At 34.1% G+C, this 27,067-nt stretch overlaps 1 protein-coding gene and 1 pseudogene across 1 annotated transcript; both read right to left on the reverse strand.

Moving 5' to 3' along the window:
• Positions 1–12,711: 12,711 nt before the first annotated feature.
• LOC100657602 (olfactory receptor 4A5-like) lies at positions 12,712–14,097 on the reverse strand. Its single transcript, XM_003422924.3, has one exon. The coding sequence runs from the start codon at positions 13,959–13,961 to the stop codon at positions 12,963–12,965; it is 999 nt and encodes a 332-aa protein (XP_003422972.1). The 5' UTR covers positions 13,962–14,097; the 3' UTR covers positions 12,712–12,962.
• Positions 14,098–22,900: 8,803 nt separating this feature from the next.
• Positions 22,901–23,826, reverse strand: LOC135228522 (olfactory receptor 4A47-like; annotated as a pseudogene).
• Positions 23,827–27,067: the final 3,241 nt, after the last annotated feature.

A 27,067-nucleotide genomic window follows, 5' to 3' on the forward strand; every position in this document is an offset into this window, starting at 1 on the left:
TCTGCATTCTAGGAATGGCAGAATCTTTTTAACTAATAACTGAAATACCCAATGGACATATTTCACAATTTTGAAAATTGTTACTGACAAGGCACTACTGAGCAACAAAGAAATAAGCATAAAACTATGTATAATACTATTATAAAACAAAATAAAAATAATCATATAAGCATGAATAAAACATGGAAAGATACAATTTTTGTTTTAAACAGTTTACTTTTTTGCTGGTGCTGTGTGTGCAGGAGTAAAAAAGATGAGAGAAGAGATTCCAATGAAAAAAGAAAAAGAAAACATCACACAAACACACACGCATACACGAACTATAATCATAAATATCTTCAATGTTAACCAACCCTGATTTCTCTTAAAATAATCCTAGTAATGAGATTCAGTCACTTTTGAAATTCCTATTGACATTTGCTTCAATATCTGACATCATAATTCTGCTGGATCTGCTCTTCATAATACATGAATTTTCTGTTTCTTTTTTTTTTATGACCAAACCCTCTGTGTGTGCACTAGATCCCATCTCTTTATCACTCTTAAAATAGTCCTTCTGTAATAGTCCCCTCCATTTCCTACAGTAACAATTTTCCTCTCTATATTTATACAGTGTAGTATCTCCTTTGTTTACATAATTAACCCATGTACTCCACCTCTATTTCAAGCAAGCAACCCAATTCTCTGTTCTTCTTTATAAAAACTCCTTCTATTTGCTAAGTCTACTGATCAATTTCCATCCTCTTCTTACCCAACCTATGTCTGCTACAAATTGAAGTAATAACCTGCTTGCATAAGTGTCATCTTAGGTCCTTGAAAGTCACTCATTCAAGGCTTACAGATTTACGTTATGCTCTAATTATTAAATTACAGAGCAATTCCGTTGATCCTATATGAGATTTACAAATCTCTGTCTGTTAGAATAACCCCCAAATACCCTTGAAATTAGTTTCTAAGAATACTGATCTTAGAGGAGGTAAATGTACTCTAGATCTTTACACTGTGAAAATATTCAAAAGGGTATTACGGAATTAAGTCAACCTGCATATTTTTATCTATGACAAACGTTCTCTAACATGGCTCATTATCAAAATCACTAAGGAGAACTTTTAAAAGACTAAGACTTTCCAAATCACACTAAGAATGTACTCCTGCATAATATAAACCCTAGTGAAGACTCTTATGTGTAAAAACACTTCCTGGGTTATCTGCATAATAAAACAGTCATTCAGTCCAAGTTCTGGATTGTTGTTCCTTCTCCCTTGTCCTGAAAGATAACAGCCTCATATACTGATGCCATCTCTGTGAACACAGAGAATAAGACAGTACATGCACCATCACCTGAACTAAAAATGTTTCTCTGTGGCCAAACTTTCCATGCTTCAGGAAGTCTGTCTCAATCTTTCATAAAATGCTTACCTTTTAAATTACTGGGACTTCTAATAGAAATATCAAAATTGTCCCCTAACCAAAAGAAGTCTGAATCTTCAATATAAGCAAACAGAGCCAAAAACCCAAATGCTGGCATAATTTGTTCTAAAAATTCAAGTGTTAAATAAGTGGTATGACGCTAAAAAAATAAAAAGTAAATTTTGTGGGAGAGAGGACTGAGAATAGTTTAGAAAAATATTTTGCATTTTGTGGTTTAGAAGTAAAATAGCCCTTAAAACACTTTGATACTCAATCTGTTATACTGGTCTGAGTTCTTACAACATAGTTAAACTTTGATTTGCCTGAAGGATGGAGAATAATCTCATTTTGATATTTCATTATGCTTTTGGGTGCAACATTTTAATTCCTGAAAAAAAAACTGCCATGTAAATACTCACGTAGGCAGTCTATGTGGCAAGTTAAGAGATTTTGGGCATTTTATTTACATTTGAACTACAACAAATTTTGTCAACTCATTTAATTGATGCATCTAAAGGGTGATGCTTCCATCATTAAATTCATTGGAACCTTAATCATAATTCTGAGAGTAGGTTCTGCATCTCACAGATACTACGAGAATAATCACCCATGTAAAATAGGACTTACAGGACCAGGTCCTCAGGGGAGAAAAATCACAAAAGTATAACCTGAGGTCAAATTACCCAAAAGGAGGAGTCCAGATTGGGAAGAATTTAAATAAGTAAAAATTCTTTTTTTTAAATCATGACCTTCAAAATAGGCAAACATTTTGAATGTGTAATTTTAAGTTATACCTTTGCAGAGGACATCTGAACTCGCTCCCACTGGACAAGGAATATTGATTTCAGAACAAATCATTGAAAGTTTAATTCAAATATATATAAAGCAGGGTTCTCACCTGTTATGGATTGAGTTGTGTCCCTCACAAACATAAGTTGAAGCCCAAACACTTATGCTTGTGAATGTGACTCTCTTTGTAAATAGGGTCTATGAAGATGTTATCAATTAGATTAATATGAGATTGCACTGGAATAGGGTGGGTCACACTGGTGCTCTTATAAAAGAGAAGATACACAGAGACAAAGAGAGAGAGATGAAGGACGTCACGTGATGTTGCAGTAGAAACTCAGTAATTCCTGGTGCTATTAGGAGCTTGGAGAGAAGAGTAGAACAGATCTCCATCAAAGCCTCAGAAGGAATCAAAATAGCTGACACCCTGATGCTGAACCACCACCTCCAAAACTGAGACTAACTTTCTGTTGTTTAAAGTCATCTACTTTGCCGAATTTTGTTATGGCAGTCCTAGGAAAGTAATATATCACACTAGCAGTAAGAGTCTTGACTTTGTCACAGAGTCTCAGACAGGCAAATTGGTAAAATCTGTATTGAACGTGAAAAAGAAGAAGCATAAAAAAATTAAAAGAATAGCTTGAAATCTAGGAACTCCGAGTCTTATCACGCAGCCCTCTCTGAGGAAAACATTACCAACTGTTTCTTTTTACGAAAAGCTTCAAGGAACTCTGTTCCTGTGGGAGGAGGAAATTCCATCACTTGGAAATAGTCACAAAGAGGAAGAAAATTTGTAGAAATTGTAGAGTTCTGGTTACCTTCTTTATATTTTCTCCCCCCTTCACCTCAGTGTTAGACCTTATATTTCCAGGGAAATCAATAGTCCCAGATTAAAAAAAAAATTAAATTTACCAGCATTCTTTGAAAATCAAGGTAGCCTATAAGATACAAGTTAAAGTCATTAAGTGAGACGTGCAGGAAGTGAAATGATTCAACTGGAAGCCAAACTCCTTTTTACCCTTCCTCCTTGAAGCTTCCCTAGATCTCAGACAAGTTGTTCAGAGCTCCAACAGCCATCCTGTTACAACGAGCATACCACAAGAGTGGAAGTCAAGAGATTGGGAGGTGAGAGTCCTTCTACTCTATTCTTTTTCAAGATTGCTTAGGCAATTAAGAGCGCTTGGCAGTTCCATATATATTTGAAAATCGATGTTTTCATTTCTGTAAAGAAGGCTGTTGGAATTTTGGGAAGGGGACGTTTTCTGGAATTTATAAACTGCTTTAGATGGTCATCATCAGATGGTATTGACATCTTGACAATACTGAGTACTCCAATCCAGGAGCATGAAATATCCTTCCATTTATTTAAGTCATGTTTAATCAATTTTAGTACTCTTTTACACCTTTCTGTGTACAAGTCTTCTTAAAATTATTCCTAGGAATTATGTTATTTTAGATGATATTGAAAAAGGGAATTTTTTTCTTTAATTCCTCTTTACTATGTTCATTACTGATACAGAAAAACTCAACTTACATGCACGAGCACAAGAAAATTTTTCCCAGAGATAATCTTAAAGTTTTAAATCTTAAACCAAAACTATGCCCTGGAGTCTTCTTCGAACCACAGAATAGATCATTTTAATTATTAAATTACCTCTGCTTTGAGTGTTGTGCTCTTTTAAAGAATGATCTATGTGAGATCAAATTTAGAAATGGCAACTCAAAACATTGGATGGGAAACTTAAGCAGCAGTTAGTTTAAGATAATGGTAATAGAATAATGTGGAAATGGTAACTAGGAAGTAAGGTAGCACGATCTGAATAATGTAACTAATGTCACTGAAAGGTACATGTAGAAAAAATTAAAATGATGTATCTTTGGCTCAGTATACTTTCTCCAAAATAAAGAAACTTAAAAAAGTAAAATAACATGGAAGTCAAGCGTTAATAATTGCTGAGTAGAAGAATTCAGTGTCCATAAGCATTTGAAAATAAATTTAGTCGCCTACTCTGTATTTCATTTATAGAGAGAAAATTAAACTCTACCTTGTTAAGGTCACAGTTCTTTTAGATCTTTGTTCCTAGCAGCCCACAAACCATCTTAATTGCACTTGAGAATGTGTGCTGAAGGATTCTGTGGCATGTCCCAGTTCTCCTTCAGGCTACTCAGTTGTGACAGCAAAGAAAATTGCTACATACATCGATGGTTCCCTACTATATAATTTCCCTGTGTAAAAATCTCTATTGTCAAAAATCACACAGGTGTGTCTATTTAAAAGTCAAAACACTTAGCTCAAGTTTTTAAACATTTCATAAAATTTTATTAGCCAATATCCATAAAAGGTTGCTTAAATTGACAATTACCTGTATTTCATTCTGAAGAAATTAATATTTTTATATTGGAATATAATTATAGATATACATTCCATTTTGGAATTCATTTTAAGGAAATGATAAAAAAAATCACTGCAATTTATACTGCAAGAAGAATATGCATACAATTATCTCTGAACATTAAATTGGATTATAAAAGTCAACCCAAATTCCTATAATAATTCTAAAACTGGAAGTTATACTTTGTAGAAAAAAATTCTGGTAATGATCTTCTGACTCTAAAGCTTTATAATAACCAATAAAGATAAAAGTAAAGTGATAGTATGGCAATAGAGAAGAGAAAGGAAATGTGGGACTATTCTATTTATCACAAAGTCCTCGTAGAACATTCACCAAAATAGACAATATTCTAGCACAAACAAGTTGCAATACATTTCAGAGGACTTATATCATACAAAAATATGTGTAATAATAACATTCAACTAGAAAATTTGATTTAAAAAGTAACTATACACTCACCAATTATTTACAAATTAAAAACACAGTTCTTAATAAGCTATGGATTGAAGAAAAATTACAATGAAAATGAGAATATATGATGTACTGTAATATAATAAAAAATACTAAAATTTGTTGGATGCGGCTTAGCACTTATAGGAAAATATATAGCTTTAATTGCAAGTATTAGAAAACAGGAAAGGTTATAAAAAAATCAGCTAGCTACTATCTCAAGAAGCTAGAAAGGAAAGAGCAAAATAAACCTGGAAAATATTGTAGAATTGAAACAGTAAATTTAAAAGAAAATCATTAACATAGAAAAAAATTTAAACATAGAGAAAATACATAAAACTAAAACCCACTGCTGTCGAATCGATTCCGACTCATAGCGACCCTACAGGACAGAGTAGAACTGCCCCACAGAGTTTCCAAGGAGCACCCGGTGGATTTCAACTGCCGACCTCTTGGTTAGCAGCCGTAGCAATTAACCACTATGCCACCGTCAGATAAAATTAGGAGTTGGTTTTTGACAAGACTAATAAAATGAATGTGTCCAGCAAAATGAATTAAAAAAAAGAGGAAAAGCAAACTGTGAGATTTGATAGAGAAAAAAGTGCCATCACTGCAGATTCTTTTATTCTAAGAAGGTAATAAAATGGTATTATGCATAAATATACGCCAATAATTTTGCCAACTGAGAAGTGGAGGAAACCTTTGAAAAATATAACTTTCTGAATGCACAATTAAAAATCATAATAACATGATACCTGTTAAATGATACTTTAATTTCCCCCCCCCCGAAAAAAATCCATTCACATATACCTTTATCAATGAATTCTACTCAGCATTTCAGCAAAAAATCCTTTTGGGACAAAAGAAAATTAAAATACTTTCAAACTAATTTTCTACACACAGCATAACTCTTAAGCAAAGATAAAAAAAGGAGTTACAAGATTTTGCAAAAATTCAACATAGCCTCGAAATTTCTCAAATATTATTTAGCAATTCAAATACAGCCATGTATTTTTTAAAAAATCTAATATGGCAAAATAGGTTTTATTTTAAGAATATATGTTTGAAATAAATTAATGTAATTCAATTGACTACAGGAAGGACCATAGACTTTCGCTTGCCACTCTTTTGAAAAGTACTGTCTATTTTGGTTATCTTGCATTCTCTCCCATTGTATGTCGTGCATGGGGAAGAGAGAACATGACTCCAGTTCATGTATCTTTAAATACAGAAAAACAATAATATGGGGCTGTACGAAATGAACTGTACCCAACAATCCTCATCCATACCTGATATGGACTTAAAAATTAAGGTCCTTAACTTCAAGCTGATGCCCTGATGGGATAGATGTTGGTGACGAGGATGAGTGTACCTTGCCTGTGTGAGTACGTGTGTTATTGTGACCATACTTGAAGTGGTACTAATTGTACTTCTAAAGGTAGACACAACATCTTCTATCTCATGCTTTTCTGCATGTTATATTACCAACAACCCAAAGATATATTGTCAATTTCTTCACCCTTATCAATCTGGACAAGTCTATGGTTGGTTGAATAATAGAATATGACAGAATGTTGAGCCTTTTGGGGGTTAGCCCTTACCTAACCTGGCAACTTCTGCCTTCTCCCTCTGAAAGGCATGAGTAGCCATTTTAGGAGTCTAACAAGCTCGCTGGAGAAATCTTCTCTACGTAGGTCTACATGGAGAAGAAAAGGGTTCCACCAGAGCCCAGTCTTCAAGCTATTCTTGCAAGAGCACTATTCATATGAGCGAAGTTATATTATCCCCATTGTAAGTACAGCCATTAGTAGAATATCAAACACTGAACTAGCTCCATGCCATATGGAGCAAAATTGATCAGTCAAGTTCTGCCTAAATTTCTAACCCGACAAAAAATGTGAGATATATATATATATATATATAATATGGTTTTTTAAGCCACTAAGTTTTAGGGTAGTTGGTGATGCATCAATGCATAACTGGAACAGGAGAAATGAGTAAAGAGATTCTAAAATATATATTAAAATGAAAAGGTCCTGCAGCTACAATAATCTTGAAAATAAAAATGGTAGAACAACACTACATGATTTTAGGATTTAGTACAAAACAAATGTAATTAATACTCTGTTATGCTGTTGCACAATTAGACAAATAGTTGAACAAAATTGACCACAGAGTCTAGAAATAGAACCACACATACATGCTTGTGTATTTTCAACAAAGTTTCATTAAATTCAATAGGGAAGAGAAAGACTTTCAAGGAATGCATATTCGAACAACTGGATATCCATATTAAAAAAAGAATCACGTGAACCCAGCCTATATTACATCCTAGACAGATGCACCATGCCATCTCTCTGTAGAAATGACCCAAAAAAACTGAGGAAAACAGATGCAAACATGAATCCTGGAACTTCAACCATCAAAGGAAGGGATAAGGAATTAGGTCAAATGCTGTATGCAAGAAGATATTGACAGAAAACAGGGAACTAGGAGAGACATGAAGTGGAGGTCCCCAGTCAAATAATATGGAACTGTGTTGACATCTTAAAGCACACCAAACAATGACCCCAGACGGGGAAGACAGGAAGCAACTCCAAGGAGCTCACAACAGGTTACAGAACACTTCATAACCAGAAAAACGAGCTTTTTCACACCTCACCCTTCTGCCCCATGTGCTGCTTCCCCCCCTTTACCTGGGCCCCCTCCCAGCTGCCAAGGCTAGAGCATCCCTGACATTCAGGCAAACCTCCACCCCAGACTCCCATTGCACGTGCCTTCCCACCACTCGACCAACAGCCAAATGGTGGCAAGTGAGCCTGTACCACAACCCATCTGACACCCCATCCATCTGGTGAGAGGCTGTGAATGTTCCCACACTTCTGGACAACATCAGAAGGCAAATAGCACCCACCCAGACCACCTTTACCCACCTCACCAAATCAGTGTAGAAAGAAGTGGGCTCACCCTGCCTGCTGCTCCTCTGCCCACCAGACAAGGTGGTGAGAGCTATTGTGCCCACAACAAGCAAGCAGAAAGCAAGCCCAACCTACCCACTTTGACATCAAAACAAAAGAGAAAAAACAGGATGAAACAAACAAATATACAATCAATAAATTAAATAAGAACTTAATGTCTCAGAGAGAGCAGGACAAGATGGCTCCCGCAAGTAACCAAAATAAAGAATCAGATAAAGTTCCAGTAGAAGAAAAGCAGTGGAACCACATGATAATTCAAAATACTAGTACTTACAGCTTTCCAAGACATTAGGAAGGAGATTCAAAAAAAAAAAAAAGGAAAAAATACACAAAATCATGAAAAAAAAAAGATGAAACCAACGATAACATAGCCAAAAGAAGAGAAAACGCAGACAAGAATATAGAAGAATTCAGGAAAATAACAAAACATCACAATAAATAATTAGAAATCATGCAAAAAAGGCAACTAGAAATCAGAAAGATACAGAAATAGACAACTCAATAGAAGGTTCAGAAATAGACAACTCAATAGAAGTCTTTAGAAGCAAATTTGAAACAATAGAAGACAGAATCAGTGATATTGAAGACAAATATATGGACACCACTTTGAGGAAAAATTAGAGAAAACAATGAAGAAAAATTAAGAATTATGTGGGACACAATCAAGATAAAAAATGTAACATGATTGGATTTCCAGAGCAAGGGTAGAAAGTGGAAAACACAGAGAAGATTGTTGAAGATGTGCTGACAGAAAACTTCCAAAATAGCATGAAAGAAGAAAAACTAACCATCCAATAAGCTCAAAGAACCATAAAGGATGGACTCCAAAAGAAAGTCACCATGATATATTATAATTACACTTGCCAAAACCAAATACAAAGAAAGAATCCTGAAAGGAGCACTAGAAAAACAAAAAGTCACTTACAAAGAGGAAAAATAAGATTAAACTCTAATTACTTGAACAATCCAGGCAAGAAGGTGATGGGGTGACAGATATAAAACCTTGAATTAATAAAACTACCTACCAAGAGTAATATATCCTGCAAAACTCTCCAGTAAAATACCAAAATTAGTTCTTATCCAGGTGAAAAGAAATTCAGGGAATTCTAAAAAACCAAACCAAACTTACAAGAAATATTAAAGTGACACCTTTTGTTAGAGAACCAACATCAGACAACAACCAGAGTCTAGGACATAGGTCAGTATTAGCCAGATACCAACCTAGGTAAAGAACTCTCAATAATAAAACAAAGCTAAAGACTCTTTTTTTTTAAAGACTCAGAACGGAAAACAGAAACATCAATCAGTAAACGACAACAATGTCGAAACAATAAAAAGGAGAATAAATGAGGTACGTATAGAACATTTGGATGGAAACGATGTCAAGGCAATATCAAGTAATAAACAACTGATTCAGAGTTAGGAAGATAAGGGTTAATTTCAAGGAAACCGCAAAGAAAGTTAACAAACCTAACCATCCAAATAAAAAAAAGAAGAAACACATAAAGACTCGGTAAACACAAAATCTATAATAATGAAAGAAAAGAAAGGAAAATCCACAAACAAAAGGAACTCAGCACAGAAAAGTAGGAAGAACAAAAAAAAAACATAAGAAAAACACAGTATGACAGCAATAAACTCATACCCATCTATCAATAATTACACGGAATATAAATTGGTTAAATGCATCCATAAAGAGACAGAGGATGGCAGAACGAATTTTTAAAAAAAGATTCATCAGTGTACTGTCTACAAGAGACATATCATTAACAAAATGACATAAATATACTAAACATAAAAAGACAGAAAAAATACATCAAGCAAACAGTAACCAAAAAGGGTAGGAGTGCCAATATTACTCTCAGATAAAATAAACTTTAAGGCAAAGTCAATCATAAAGACAAGGGAGTACATTATATAATGATTGAAATGACAATCAAATATGTATACACTCAACAAACTCTAAGAGCAAGGAGAAGAGAAATACTTAGTTCCACAATAATAGTAGAAGACTTCAACACACCACTCTATAAAGGACAAAACATCTAGAAACAGCAAAAATACAGCTCTAAAGGCCATGACCTCATAGACATGTATAGAACACTCCACCAAACAGCAGCAAAGTGTGCATTTTTTCCAATGCACATGAAACATTCTCGAGAATAGGCCACATTTTAGGACAAAAAAGCCCTCGATAAAATCTAAAACATCAAAATAATAGAAAACATTCTCTGTAATCCCAACACCATAAAAGTAGACATCAACAAGAATAGCAAGGGAAAAAATCAAATACATGAAACCTGAATGACATCTTGCTTAAAAACCACTGGCTAATGGAAGAAATCAAACAGGGAATCAAAAAATTCCTAGAATCAAATGAGAATGTAAACATATCATACCGAACCATTTGAGAAACAGCAAAGGCAGTTTATAGCAATAAATGTACACATCAAAATAGAAAACACCAAAATCAAAATGTTAGCTGTACAACTCGAACAAATAGAAAGGGAATAGCAAAAAGAGGTCACAGTCAACAGAAGAAAAGAAATAGTATAGACCAGAAATAAATGAAATATCAGAAAAAAAAATAGAAAGAATCAACAAGACCAAAAGTTTGTTCTTTGAAACAATAAAAAAATTCAGCAAACCATTGGACAAGCTGACAAAAGAAAAACAGGAGAGGAAAGAAATAACCCAAAGAAGATGAGAAAAGAGACATTACAACAAACCTAACTAAAATAAAGAAGATCATAACAGAATACTATGAAAAATTGTACCCGAACAAATTTGAGAAACTAGAGGAAATGGATGAATTTCTAGAAACACACTACCTATCTAAATGAACAAAAACTGAGATAGAAAATCTGAAAAATGTGTAACAAGAGATAGAATGAGGTAAAAAAAAAAAAAAAAAAAAAATTCCACCAAATAAAAGCCCTGGCCTGGACAGTTTCACTGGAGAATTCTACCAAATATTCGAGAAGAGCTCACAACAGTACTATTTATTCAAACTATTTCAGAGCAAAGAAATGAAGGAAACCTCCCAAATTCATTCTATAAAACCAGTGAAACCCTGGTACCAAAGCCAGGAAAACACATACATTTAAAATATATAACAGTACAGACCAAATTTTATCTCTCAAGTACATAAAAGAAAAATGCTTAACAAAATTCTAGCCGATAGAACTCACCATCATATTAAAAAAGTAATACACTACTACCAAGTGGGATTCATACCAGGTATACAAGGATGGTTCAACATTGGAAAATCAATCAACATATTCCATCATACCAATAGGACTAAAGAAAAAAATCGCATGGTAACACAATTGACATTTGATAAAGCCCAACACTTACTCCTGATAAAAACTCTCAATAAAATAGGAAAGTAGAGAAATTCCTCAACATAATAAAGGGCATCTATACAAAACCAAAAGCCAACATCATTCTCAATGGAGAGAGGCTGAAAGCATTCCCCCTGAGGACACAAACAAGACATGGAGGCCCTTTATCACCACTCCTATTTAACCTAGTTCTTGAAGTCCTAGCTAGAGCAATAAGGCAAGAAAAAGAAATAATGGCATATAAATTGAAAATGAATTGGTAAAACTATCCCTATTCACAGATGATATGATCCTACACATAAACAACACCAAATATTCCATAAGGAAACTACTAGAATAAGAAAGTCTAGACGATATGCTTTATGGATACATACATAGTTAAACTATTTTTAACTATGATTAAAAAATTAGGAATGGGATTGCTTCTGAGAAGAGGTGGAAAATGGCATCAGAGAGGCCCAATCAGGTAGTTTCAACGATTTCGATAATATACTAGGTAAGAGGCTACAAGATTTATAAAGAATTGCATATGTTGTTGGATATAGATGAAAAATTATACACTAAAACTTAAAAATATAAGTTCCAAAATCTTTCTTTTAGTTAGAAAAGCAAACTCTTTTTAAGCATAGATAATGTTCCATATTACACTGAGAAAATTCTTTCTGCTTTCTGGTTTTGGGCAGTTTCTGGATGGGCTGTAGGCTGAGAAAAAAAAAAAATTTAATAAAATTGAAAAAAACAAAATTTTGTTTTTACCAAAACAGATCATCACTAAGTCTCTCTACATAAAAAATATTTAAGTTTAATACAACTTTTAGGAAACATGCTGCTGATGCAAAATAACACATTTCTTTCCATATCTTCAATTTCATGAAGATAAAATCAGCAGCTCTATCTAATGTTTTCAGAATCAGAAAAAATGCACATAATAACTAATGAGGAAAATATAAATATGTTTATAACTTAGATTAGTGTTATTTTTAAATACCAAGTGAAAGAGTAGTATCTGACCTCTAATCAAGACTTAGAAAGAGTTTTCTTCATCAACCCCATCCCATCTATCAAAATTGTTCACTGATGGTGTCTCAAAACAAACACAATATCATATCCCACTAAAATGTGCAGAATTGTAAATACATAGACATTGCCCAGAGGAACAGAAATAATCTTAAACACAAAATGCATAGTGGAGCTAAAAAAAGCTGTTGTGCTCATAGAATTATGAACCATAAAATTTTAAAAACACACCCTTGGCCTCAAAAATTTGTTCTAAGTATTGGCCAAATTGTTTTCTCATTAATTGGGATGATAGGAAATTTTCAAATGTAACCTGTTTTTTTTTTTTTTTGTCTTTTTAAAAGAAAAAAATTTTTTTCTAAGTTCTGCTTCAGTATATACTGAGAAAAATAAAATTATAATGTGAGCTTAGTTTTATTTTTATTTATAACAGGAAAAATACTTATGCCATGTATCCAGCCTCTAGAATGCCTCTATTAGTTTAACTGTAATGTCAAAAAATAATTTACTCTGCATTTTAGATGCCTTTGTATCAGTAAAGAGAAGTATTCGTAGAGAATCCATTGAATTGACTTAATCGTTCATTGTGATAATTTTTGTCTATTTCTTGCTTTAGAATTAGCAATGATATTTTCAGTGTGGATGCAAATTCTTATTCTACATGTGGTTAACTTTCTACTCCAGATTTTTTCCATAGCATTTTTCATCTCAGAATTTCTCAGGGTGTATATCAGAGGATTCAACATGGGAGTGATAACTGTATAAACCACAGTTATAGATTTGTCAATGGGAAAGTTGGAAACAGGTCTAACATACATGAAAATACAGGGAACAAAGAAGAGGACAACCACTGTGATGTGGGAGCTGCAGGTAGACAGGGCTTTGAGCCTCCCTTCCTGACTGTGAGTCTTCAGAGAGCGTAAGATGACTCCATACGAGATTAGTAGAAGGATAAAAATTGCCATACAGTTAGCTCCTCCATTGGCAACAACAGTGAGGCCTATAAAATAGGTGTCAGAGCAAGCAAGTTCCAATAATGGGTACATGTCGCAGATGAAGTGGTCAATAACGTTGGGACCACAGAAGGGGAGGCTGTACACAAAGAGAAGTTGAACCAAAGAGTGCAAAAAACCTCCAACCCAGGCCACCACTAGCAACAGAATGCAAACCTGTCGATTCATGATGGTCAAGTAATGCAGTGGCTTACAGATGGCCACATAGCGGTCAGAGGCCATTGCCACCAGAAGAAAGACCTCAGCACCGCCAAATAAGTGTTGTATAAAGAGTCGGCCCATGCAAGCTACAAAGGAAATAGTCTTTTTATCACAGAGTAAGTCTCCAATCATTTTGGGGGAAATAGTAGTGGAATAAACAGCATCCATGAATGCCAGATAGGCAAGGAAGAAGTACATGGGAGAGCCAAGGGATGGGCTGACAATAACAGTCATGACAATAAGTAGGTTGCCCACCATCGTCACAATGTAGATGAGCAAAAACATGATAAATAACACTTTTTGGCCCTCAGGATCCTGAGTGAGTCCCAGGAGGACAAATTCTGTTACATTGTTACTGTGTCCCATTTACTCTTCTACAAGACCTGTTTCAGAGATGAGAACTCAGGAGAACAAATCTGTAATGAAATCATGAAGACAATTATGAGTATGTCCATTAGGTCATGGAGTACTTCTTCACTATTAATCTACAGTGGCTTTTGCATAATAAACATTTAGAAATACCTACTGAGTTTCTCTTCCAAAGATCCTAATATGTCTTCTCTTAACAATTTTACTTCTTCTCAGATGACTGCTTTGAGCCTACAAATAAGAGATTCTATCTCTAAATCTTAGTTGGTCTTATATAGAGAAAATCAGTCAGAGGCCCAAGAGCCATTCATTCGTTTAACAATCCTTTAAAAAATGACAGTGCTTGGTACAGAAGTCAACAATGACAGAGAGGGAAAAGATTTCTGCCCTGAAGAAACTTACTATCTGGTGTTGAAAATAAACTCTAAACAAGTTGGTAATATTTGTGGTGAGTACCTTTACAATTGGGTCTATATAGCACCAAAAATAACCCCTCTTCAGGAATATCTCGCTAAATTTTACGATATTCCATTATTAGAAGTTCAGTCCTTTAGGCCTCAAATGTTTTTCGCTCTTTATGAATCTCTCATTAAATTTGAAGAGGCTGTACTTTGTAATGTATCAGATAACTACAAAATTATTTAGTATATTATTCTGTAGCAACTATTTGTACATAGATTGTCTCTTCTTGAGGATCCATAATGCCTTCCATTTTCTCATTGCTTATTCCACAACTAGTAACAATCTTCTATACTCTATTGACACACAGTCAGTACTTTGAGTTGGTAGTATTTGTGGTGAGCACTCTTACAATATGATCTATATTTTCAGCAAACATTTCTGAACTGAACTTAACTGACATACAGCAATTAACAACTAGTACATTAGGAACCAGTATTTTTCAAATCCATTGCAGGTGAGCTTGGTAACCATGGGAGAGAAAATAAACACTGTAAAGAGAGGTAGAGGACAACAGAAGAGGATTTTACATATAATATTCTTAGGCACTGAGAGAGGTAAGAACTAGAACTTCAATATCAAAATTCCAAAAAGGAACATACTCAAAGGAAAAATACAAACTCAGTATAAGAAGGTATGAGTTTTAGTTATTTTCTATATTTAGTCACAAATCTGTCTCAATTTACTCATTGGAAAGTAAAGGATTAAACCAGATGATCTTAGAATCCTTTCTAGACCAACTGTCTGTGATACTATCAGTGAAACCCCATCTTATTTTATTCTGCTGGATATTTCTATTTATGTATTTGTAACTAAACAACAATCTCCAAGCTCATCAATGTCACTTTAAAAATGCTAGCCAGTGTTGGAATTTGATTGTTATAGTGAACAAATAGTGGTTAAGGTTTCTCATTCACTGGGTACCTATTTAAGACTCAGGACATCCTTGGAGAGAGAGCATAGCACAGTAACAAATAATGTGTACTCTGGAGCAACCTGTTTGTGTTTGAATTCCACCTTCACTACTTACTATCTCTGTGACCTTGAGCAACTTAATAAACCTCTTTGTGTCTCAGTTTCATAATTTGTAAAATGGGGAAACCAATTGTACATATCTCGGAAGTTTTTATGTATGTGTTTTTACATGTATAGTGCCTAGATCACTGCCTGGACCCTGATAAAGAGTCAATAAACGATAGCTTTTTATTATTGTTCTTGAATGTTTCTCTATGGATATTTGATCAAAACAAATCATCTGGATCTTTTTCACATTAGGGAAAAGTATATTACTTATAAAAGAATATTATACACCTATAACTCACAGACACACATTTTTGGACATAGGATAAAACTGTACATTATAAGAATTATTTACTTTGTTGTATATGTGTCATAATATCTACCTGTCATGGTATGTGTATTGATGAAAGTTAAGCAGAAAAAAAGGAAAAAATTTTACCCATCCATCAGATGGAGGCCTAAAGAGTAGAAAATGGAAAAGAAGAATCAAACCAGGAAGCAGCAAAATTATATTTAAGATATTAATATACATAAGTAATAGAGATATTAATGTGTTAATTGGGGATAGCTTTCTAAGGAATCTCCAGAAAGATTTCTTCTAGTGAAAGAGTGCTGGAAGGCCAACCTCTGAGGCTTCCTGAGGTTACTCAGGAGACTTCTTGGAAAGCTATTCCAAATAAACACAGAGCCTATCCTAGAACATAAGCAATAAAAAAGAAAAGGAAAGGAAGGGGAAAAGGGAGATGAGAGTAAAAGAAAATAGAGAAGAGAAGAGGTGATGGGAGGATAGGAGAGCAGGAGAGAAAGAGAAAGGAAGGGAAGGAAAAGAGGGAAAAAAATTCAAAGAAAAAAAAAACAAGAACATTGATTCCACAGAGGCTCTAGCACTTATGTTTAAAGACAAACTCAAATAAGAAAGAATACTACACATATAGATACAAACACAATCTTTAGGGTTATTCATTCTTGCGAAAATTGCTGAATTACTAAATATTGAATGTAGATCGACTAATTTCATTTATATTGATTTGGTTGAGGGGAAAGAACACGTGCAGAAGAATTTTGAGCTTTCTTTTAGAAACCAGCTGAAATGAGCACTGTATATGTCCAAGTGATTCTGGAGTTCTATCATTTTTGAAGCTGTAGATTAATAAAGACACAGCTGTTGAAGAATATAATGGTAAAGATAGTTTATATCTAGTTGTTTTTTAACTACTTATTTTCTGCAAGGTCTAGTGCCCTTAATCTTAGTAATAATCAATGCTGGATTTCACTGAAATAAATATTCTGTTGGCCAGCTAAGTTATTTACATATAAGAAAATCAGTATTTAAAGTACCCACTATAGTTTCAGTCCTCAAAGATTTGATACCATAAAAACTGAAAGAATTACTAGGTTTTCAACTTAAGCCCCTAAGTTTACAGCTTTGTAGAAAAAAAAAAATCATTTAATTTATTTTTATAAGAACATGGCTTTGTACAAATAGAAATTAAAATACCATAGTAACAAAAATAACCTCTATAGTACATTACAATTACAGTTTTATAAGTCTCTCTAAGTGGCAGTAGGCAAGGTACTTCCTGATCACCAGTTTCTTTTTGTATATTTTATATATATATATATATACACATATATATATATGGTTGTCCTAATTTTGTGTGTGTGTATATATATATATATGGTTGTCATAATTTTAAAATATTCACACTTAAAAGCACATATCAAAATTCCAGACATAACAGGCATTTTTTCTTTATACCCTGACACACTTGATATAACACAGAATTTTAAATTTTCTTTTTTTTAGGTTAGATATGGAGCATTGATGGTGCAGTTGTTAAGGGCATGGCTGTTAACCAAAAGGCAGGCAGTTTGAATTCACCATCGGCTCCCTGGAAACCCAATGGAGCAGTTCTACTGTGCCTTACAGGGTAACTATGAGTTGGAATCCACTCAACTCGACCGCAATGGGTTTGGTTTTTTTGTTTAGTTCAAATACATCTAAATTAATTATAAATCTTTTTTAACATATCACTTATCCTATGAACCAAGATTACAAATCTATTGACTTACTTGTAATGCACGACAAGCTTCTTTTGTTATTTGGCAAATGGACAGTAAATTTCTATCAGACTAAAACAGTAAAGCCAAGTAGACTGTGTATGTTGTAGTTAATTTCTGTGTTTCTCTTGCTTAATTTTACAAGTTCAAAATTAATCTAATGAAATGTATTTAAGAAATTAGCTCTATTTCAATATACCATGTAAATTTTTAATGAGTGTCATATGTCAGATGTTTCAAAAACTCACCTCTTGGTTCTTGTCCTTGGTCCTGAAAATCAGGGCTTCTTTCCTTGAGAGTAATTGTAGATAACTCATGTATTTATCTGCAATTCCAGAACACATGGCAATGTGTAGCTGATCAGTGGAGCTAGAAATAGTTCCAACTGGTTACACTTTTCATACTTCCATACAAGCTGCCCATCATATCACTTTTTTTTCAGATAACTGTAGAATTGTACATGTATGAAAAGTAGATGCTTGGAACATGAAGACATTTAAAAATAATAGTAAATAGCTGAAAGTTCTTACCTGCTGGGTTATGTGCTCGAAGAACAATGAGGATGCTGTGTTTGCATGACTATGTAAAACCGGGCAAATTAATGGAAATTAATCTGGCCAAGCCTGTTATTTAGTGACACAAACAAACAAAAAGGAAAAATCACTCAATTTAGTTATTTGAAATTTTCTCTTTTTAGTCAGTATCTATGAGGGAACCAAAAATGACTTTACTTTGATTGAGGATTTAGGGTAACACTCTGTCCCTAGTCATTAATTCTATACCTAAGAAGGCAAAGGCTGGGATTCAACGTCTCAGAAAAGCCAATGACAGAGCTTTCTCACAGATAGGAGCAGAAATTTTCAGCAATTCAGTCATTCAAAAAGCATATCCAAACACCATTTCTTTCCTCATTAGAGAATCATGACCTTCCAGAAATTCCTACAAGAAATGAGAGATATGTATCAACAGAAAATATAACAAGAGAACATCTACAGGACTAGACACCAGTTAAAGAGAGTCTCCAGCCTGGACAGGAATTTGAGTTTTCAGAAACCTCTTGGGTCATTCTATCAGGAAATAATTCTTACATTTACGTGTGCAGACGTAGTGTGTGGCTTTTTACATCATCACTGTTTTAAATGAAAGACAATGCAAGTTCATTATAAATTAGTTTGTTAGAATATTTGGAAAAAATTCAAATGGAATTACCTCTCCTGGATACTTTCCTTCCCTAGACATCCCTAGAGGAAAAAGTCCTGGGTCTTGCCAAGAAAAAGTAGCAGACAAGCAAGTAATGAGAAAAGTCTGTAATGTAAAGAGAAAATTCTAAAATAAAGTGAATAATAAATTATGAGTTTTATATTAGTAAATCTTTAGACAAAGTAAATAATATTTATTCCAAAATTAAGGAGAACAAGCCCCAGATTCTCTTGCCTAACCATATCCCTAGTGGAAGAAGGCCTTACTCTGATTGTTAGAGGGTCCCTACCCAATAAACCCTATGGCTCAGAGGCAAAGAACACTGAAACTAGGTAAGAAACTTACCTCCCTTTTTATTCTTGAAAAGGCAGTTCTGCAGTTTTGGATCGGAGCAGATTTTGTTGATCTAAGCCTGAATCTAGATCAGCTAGAACCATAATGCTCTACTTCTCAAACACAATCAGCAATTGCTTTCATGAATAGTCACAACATGAAGATTTAACTCCTGATTCAAGTGGATGTGTCTTAATTTAATCACTTTATTCTCATGTGGACCAAGACTCAAGTTGATTAGGACTTCAAACCAGTACCTTGAGTGAGCTAAAATTTTACTTACACGCATGGCTCCTTTACACAGAATTGATACATTTTATCAACTAACCCTGAAGCTTGCCCTAACCTTGAAGTTTATAGTTATGATGGCCAATTAAAGAATATCTTTAGACTTCAAAAAGTTTTTAGTTGAGTTTTCTGTCATTCGCAACCAAAACCATCCTAACTGAAACACACTGATCTTAAATGTGTATAAGAATTTAGGTTAGTTTATGAGTGTTTTTTTCAAGTCAGCATCACTTGACTTTAATTTTTACAATATTAGAATCTGTCTTATCAAGAACAGTTCATTGCTCTTTCAAAGTTTAAATGCAATTTCCATATTCTGCTTCCAAACGAACTTTTGGAATTAGAGAAATGTTAGGCATAGCTATATGTGGAAAGAAGTGAAATATATATTTACATTTTTCCTCAAAGATTGACTTAGCTTACTGTCACAATTCTGTGAGATAAGATTTAGACATGATCATACTCAAAATAAATTAATTCATTACAATCTTTGGGCAGACCACAGTATGTTAAATATCCTCTGCTAACACCACAATTCAGATGTTTCAATTCTTCTTTTGTCTTCTCTGTACAGCTTTTGCATTAGAAAGCCGTAATCCTAGTGCTCAGATAACTTTGGAAATGTCTATTATATGAACATATGCAGAAGTGGACACGGGCAGAAGCCTAATACTGCCACCCAGTGATGAACACTAGAAGGTGGGATTCAAAAATTCCCTGATAAAGTGACAAGATGCATGCTATTTGAAAGACGACTAGTAGAAGGTCATTGGGTTTTCACAGAGACACAAGAAAATAACATCATGAGAGCCCTTTATGTCATGGGTAATGTCAGAGGGTCATTCACTAAGAGACTGAGCAGCATAACAAAACTCCTTAATAAAAACAAAATACTACATACAGATATATGGCAAAGAATGTGGGTCAGGGGAAGTCTATCATAGTCGTAAGCATAATTTTCAGAACAAAATGGAACCTCTGGGAGATTTCCATTTGTGTTTTTGAGTGAAATGAATGCAATGTTCACTTCCTGAAAGAAAAACAAAATTCTTTATTTTTAAAGCAGTGTTCTCAAATAGAAGAATGTGGCATAGTGGTTAAAGAGCTTGGCTGCTAACCAAAAAGTCAGCACTTCGAATCCACTAGCTGTTCCTTGGAAGCCTTATGAGGCAGTTCTACTCTCTCCTATAGGGTAGCTATGAGTCAGAATAGACTCAATGGCAACAGATTTGGTTTATTTTTTCTTTGACCAGGTATAAATAATATTAAAAATATGGGATTACTGAAATAGTGTGTGTTAGTGGCAGGGACATGAGCTAAAAAAAAAAGAAGAAAAATTAATCCTTTTAGATGTATAAAATGGCATATTATCAGAAAGGAAATTTAAAATTAGTACTGAAAATAATTAATAAACTATGCTGGCAGAATATTTCACAGATTTGGAGGAAATAGGTTTAGATATCCTTAACCAAAAATAAAGATAAATTCTAGATGGGTTGAAAACAGAATTAATTCAAAGTTATTTACAAAACAAAAAAATTAAAAAAGGTTGAATTGTATAAAGTCAATGAAAGGGAATGGAATTCTCCAAATATCTGTAAATGAAGAAATCAAAAAGAATCCTTAAATATAACATCTGTATATAAAGATGCCCATAATTAAAATATGAAAAACACGGTATGGTAAACATTTATAGCAAACATCAAAGAAAAGTAGTACTTATATTTAGTATATAAAAAGTTCATCAAAATTCCTCAGTAAATATTCTGACTCCAATAGGTTGAGAATTCAAGAATGCAAATAATTTATCAAGTTTCTGGGGGTGAATTCTATATCCCAGACATTGTGCAAGAAACAGAGAGCACAAAACTAATCAACTTTTCTGCCTTCAGGTAACTTATAAATCAATGAACATAAATAGACAATTAACTAGAATTCTTATCTCATCACTTGATATAACTGTATAAATATGAAAATTGACTAAATAGCCAGAAGCGGAGTATTTAGTTATGTTAACTCAGACCAACCAAATGTTTGATATTATTTGATAAATAGTGTTATGCTTAGAAAGGGCTGAGATAGTACAAGAAATAGCCATGAAATAATACTGGAGGTAAATACCAGGATACAAAGTCACGCATACAGAGTGCTTTACCAGTGAAATGGACTCAACCCTCCATCTCAGACCTTGTGAAATAAGACTAAACAGGGGAGGCAGAGACCATGAGTGTCTTTTACCACAACTTTCCTACTATAACAGCGGGCTGATAATATTTTAAGCTTGATTCAAAAAAGAAATGTTCACAAAGATGTAATGAATGAGGCCTCTGTCAAATAAAACAACATATTCCAATCTCTTTATTGCTTAATAATCTGCACTGCCATAGAAAGAGATATGAGAATGGAAACAGCTTGAATGGTCAGCATCTTTCTTCACAATGAAATCATGCAAAATAATCCAGTATCAAGTTCTGGACTGTGTATTTGAAGTTCATTGGTTATGGGTTTTGCTAATTTTCCATGGGACAGGCAGGGTCTAGGTCCTTTTGGAAACCCTGGTGGCATAGTAGTTAACAGAAACAGCTGCTAACCAAAAGGTCAGCAGTTTGATCCCACCAGGTGCTCCTTGGAAACCCTATGGGGCAATTCTACTCTGTTCTATAGAGTCATTATGAGTCGAAATTGGCAACAGCTTTTTTTTTTTTTTTTTTGGTTTAGAGTCTTTTAGAAGATCATGAAACACTATGAGCAAGAAGGAGATGTTATATTGAAAAATAAGAAAGGCTTCATCAGGCATTTAAAAGATGTTGGAATATGAATGTATCATCTTTATGAAAATACACCACCAAACAAAGCTGCTCCACTTGAGGAGATGATTTCCCAATTGGGAAAAGAAGAGCAAGGTTGAGTCATTTTTTTGCCTATCTGCCTTGTTCATTCACATTCTTTTTTTATGTTTAGCCTCCTTATGATTAATTTAGAATTCTGAAGAATTCTTTCTATAAACCGTAACATGCTAACCAATATATGGAAAACTACACAGTTAAAAGATCTTGCAGATACAAAAATAAAAATATAAACTTCTAAGGTAATATGAGCTATCTCTGTATGGGGTGGAGTGAAACATATTTTTATGTCATATTTCAAAATGTTTTATTCTGAAATCAGCAATGAGCATTATTAATTGTGGAAAACAGATTACATTTATTTAAGAAAGAGACATGAGAGAATCTTCCATCAACTAAATTTCTGGCATTAGCTGTAGCATAAGTCAACACATAGAATATAAATCAGTAGACTCAACAGAACCATTTTACACCAAAAAAGTATGTATATTTTCCCTGGAAATGGAAATCTTAAAAATCAATATTTTTCAACAAAATTAATCATTGGAAGTATCCTAATAAGTGTTTTTCATCATGCACAAGCATTATGATGTGACTAAGTATTTACCACAATTAAATAATTACATGTAGCTTCCCTGGAATTGACTGGATGGCAGTGGATTTCAGTGTTTTGTTTTTCTGGAAGCAACAGTTCTTTATTGAAAATAGTGGATGCATTTGTTTATGACTTCATTTTCTTTTTCTGATCCAAAGCTTCTTCATGGCATTTTTCATCTCTGCATTTCTCAGAGTATAGATTAAGGGATTCAGCATAGGGGTGAAAACAGTGCAAAACACACTCAAGAATTTAACAATGCGTAAAGTGGAAGGAGGTTTCACATACATAAAAATACAAGAGACAAAGAAGAGGATTACCACAGTGATATGGAAGCCGCAGGTGGATAAGGCTTTGCACCTCCCTTCCTGGCTAAGGTTCCTCAGAGTGTAGAATGACTCCATAGGAGATGAGTAGCAGCATAAAAATGACTATACATATTGTCCCATCATTGGCAACCACAGTGAGACCAATGACATCAGTGTCAGTACAGGCAAGTTTTAATAAGGGGTACATGTCACAGCAAAAGTGGTCAATGACATTGGGACCACAGAAGGGAAGATTGTAAACAAAGAGAAGATAAAGTATAGCATGCACAAAACCTCCAGCCCAGGTCTCCAGCAGCAGCAGAACACGCACCCTTTGGTTCATGATCATCATATAATGCAGGGGTTTGCAGATAGCCACGTAGCGGTCATAGGCCATCACCACCAGAAGTAAAACCTCAGAACCACCAGATAAAACCGGATAAGTGTTCTGCAAAAAGCTGGGTAAGGCAAGCTCGGAAAGAAATGGTTTTCTTCTCATAGAGTAAGTCTGTAATCATATTTGGGGTAACCGTAGTAGAATAAACAGCATCTACAAATGATAAATAGCCAAGAAAGAAGTACATTGGGGTATTCAGTGCTGGGCTGACCACCACAGTCATGCCAATAAGTAGGTTGCCCACCATTGTCACCATACAGATGAGTAAGAACACGACAAATAATATTTTCTGACTCTGGAGACTCTGAGTGAGCCCCAAGAGGACAAACTCAGCCACATTGTTCCTTTGTTCCATATGTTCTTCTGTGTGTTCTTATTTCAGAGTTTAGAACCAATTTACCTGTAAATATAACGATGACTAGTGATTTCATGAAATCTGCAGATAATTTGTGTATTCATTCAACAAATAGACATTATGATTTATTATGTTTCAGCCCTGTACATTATATTAAGAATATAACATTGATTAAAATATGGTCATAACTTCAGTGATTTTACCAAATAAAGACAAACGTATACTTGGAAACATATGGGAAAAGGGAAAATTATGAAATAAACCGGGTTACCACGTTAACTTGCCACATCTGGTATAAAATAAGTTATGTATATATAGTTAATCCAACAAAAACCAAATACTATTTCTAAAAATAAAATATAAATAGAATAAATTTTAATACAAAAATAAAGGAAGATTTACTTAATATTCACTTTCATGTTAGTAATGAGAATTTTTTTTTCTACATTCTAGGAATGTCAGAATCTTTTTAACTAATAACTGAAATCCCCAATGGAAATATTTCACAATTTCAAAAATCAATAGTGATAAGGTACAGTTGAGCAACAAAGAAATAAGCAGAAAACTATGTTTAATATTATTAAAAAACAAAATAAAAATAATTATAAGAGCATGAAGAAAACCTAGAAAGATAAAATTTTTGTTTTAAACAGTTTACTTTTTTGCTGATGATGTGTGTGCAGGAATGAAAAAAGATGAGAGAAGATTCCAAGGGAAAAAGAAGACGGCACACACACACACAAATTGTATCATAAATATTATCAATATTAACCAACCTTGCTATCTCTTCAAATAAACCCAGTAATGATATCCAGTTACTCTTGAAATCCCTACTGACATTCACTTCAATATCAGAGGTTGTAATTCTGCTGGACCTGCTATTCACAATATGTGTATTTTCTGTGTTTCTATGGCAAAACCCTCTGTGTGTGCACTAGATCCCATCTCTTTATCATTCTTAAAATAGTCCTCCTGTAATTGTCTCCTCCATTTCCTACATTAACAATTTTCCTCTCTATATTTATAATTCCATTGTTTAAATAATTAACCCTTCTACTCCACATCTGTTTCAAGCAAACAACCCAATTCTCTGTTCTTCTGTATAAAAACCCCTTCTATTTGCTAAGTCTACTGATCAACTTCAGTCCTCTTCTTACCCAAACTATCACTCCTATGAATTGAAGTAATAAGCCACTGGCATAAGTATCATCTTAGGTCTTTGAAAGTCACTCATTCAAGGTTTACAGATTTACATCATTCTCTAATCACTACCAGATTAACAAACAATGCCTACAGAGCACTTGCATTGATCCTATGTAAGATTTACAAATCTCTGTCCATTAAAATATCCCCAAAATACTTACCCTTGAAATTAGTTTCTAAGAATAGTGATGTTAGAAGAGGTAAATGTACTCTAGATCTTTATGCTATGAACGTACCCAAACAGGTATTACAGAATTAAGTCGATCCCCATATTTTTAACTACCACAAAGGTTCTCTAACATGGCTCATTATCAGGAACACTCAGGAGAACTTTTAAAAGACTATGACTTTCCAAATCACAGTACCAATGTACCCTTGCATAATATAAACCCTAATGAAGACTCTTATGTGTACAAACACTTCCTGGGCTACCTGCATAATGAAACAGTCATTCAGTCCAAGTTCTGCATTGTGCTGCCTTCTCCCTTGTCCCAAAAGGTAACAGCCTCATACACTCATGCCATCTCTGTGAACACAGACTGTAAGACAGTACTTGCACCAGCACCTGAACTGGAAGTGTTTCTCTGTGACTAACATTTTCCATGCTTCAGGAGGTCTGTTTAGTCTCAATCTTTTGTAAAATTGTTCCCTTTTAAATAATTGGAAATTTTAGTACAAATATCAAAAATATCCTCTTACCAAAAGAAATGATTCTTCGTTATAAGCAAAGAGAGTTGAAAACCCCAATGCTGGCAAAATTTGTCCTAAAAAATCAAATATTGAATAGGTAGTATGAGGTTAAAAATAAATAAATAAAAAGTAAATTCTGTGTGAGAGAATAGTGAATAGTTTAGAAAAATATTTTGAATTTTGTGGTTTAGAAGTGAGATAGCCTTTACGAAATTTTGATTCTCAATCTGTTATACTGACCTGACTTCTTAAAACATAGTTAAACTTTGGTTTGCCTGAAGGATGGAGAATAATTTCATTTTCAAATTTTGTTATGCTTTGAGTCCAACATTTCAATTCCTGAAAAAGGCAGACATGTAAATACTCACATAATAAGCATTCTCTGTGGTAACAGTCTTTAGACATTTTATTTACATTTGAACTACAAAAAATATTGTTGAATCATTTAATTGATGCATCTCAAAGGGTGACGCTCCCATCATTAAACTCACTGGGACTTTATAATAATTCTGAGAGTAGGTTCTACCTCTCCAGAGATGCTACAACAATAATCACCCACATAGAACAGGATTTACAGGACCAGGTCCTCAGGAGAGAAAAGTCACAAAAGCATAATCTAAGGTCAAATTAACCAAACAGAAGAGTCCAGATTGGGAAGAATTTGAATATGTAAAAATTCTCTTTTTTAAATCATGACCTTCAAAATAGGCAAAACTTTTGACTGTGTAAGTTTTACCTTTGCAGATGACATCTGAACTTACTCCCATTGGACCGAGAAAGTTGATTTTAGAACAAGTCATTGAAAGCTTAATTCAAATGCATATAAAGAAGGGTTCTCCCCTGTATTGGATGGAATTGTGTCCCTCAAAAATATATGCTGAAGTTCAAACCCCTACACTTGTGAATGTTACTCTGTTTGTAAATAGTGTCTGTGAAGATGTTACCAGTTAGATTAATATGAGATTTTACTGGAACAGGATGGGTCACTCTGGTGCTCTTATAAAAGAGAAGGTACACACACACACACACACGCCCGGTGCCATCGAGTAGATTCTGACTCATAGTGACCCTATAGGACAGAGTAGAACTGCCCCATAGAGTTTCCAAGGAGCACCTGGTGGATTTGAACTGCCTACCCTTTGGTTAGCAGCCGTAGCACTTAACCATTATGCCACCAGGGTTTCCAAAAGAGAAGGTACACAGAGACAAAGAGAAATGAAGGCCGCCATGTGATGCTGCAGTAGCAACTCAGGAATTCCTGGAGCTACTAGGAGGTAGGAGAGAGGAGTAGAACAGATCTCCATCAAAGCCTCAGAAGGAATCAACACAGCTGACACCCTGATGGTGA

The sequence above is a fragment of the Loxodonta africana genome, chromosome 22 (genome assembly GCF_030014295.1).
Source record: "Loxodonta africana isolate mLoxAfr1 chromosome 22, mLoxAfr1.hap2, whole genome shotgun sequence".
NCBI lineage: Eukaryota > Metazoa > Chordata > Mammalia > Proboscidea > Elephantidae > Loxodonta > Loxodonta africana.

Bases quoted from the DNA above. Each gene is read 5' to 3' on its own strand.
- LOC100657602 (XM_003422924.3), bottom strand. From the start codon at position 13,961: ATGGGACACAGTAACAATGTAACAGAATTTGTCCTCCTGGGACTCACT.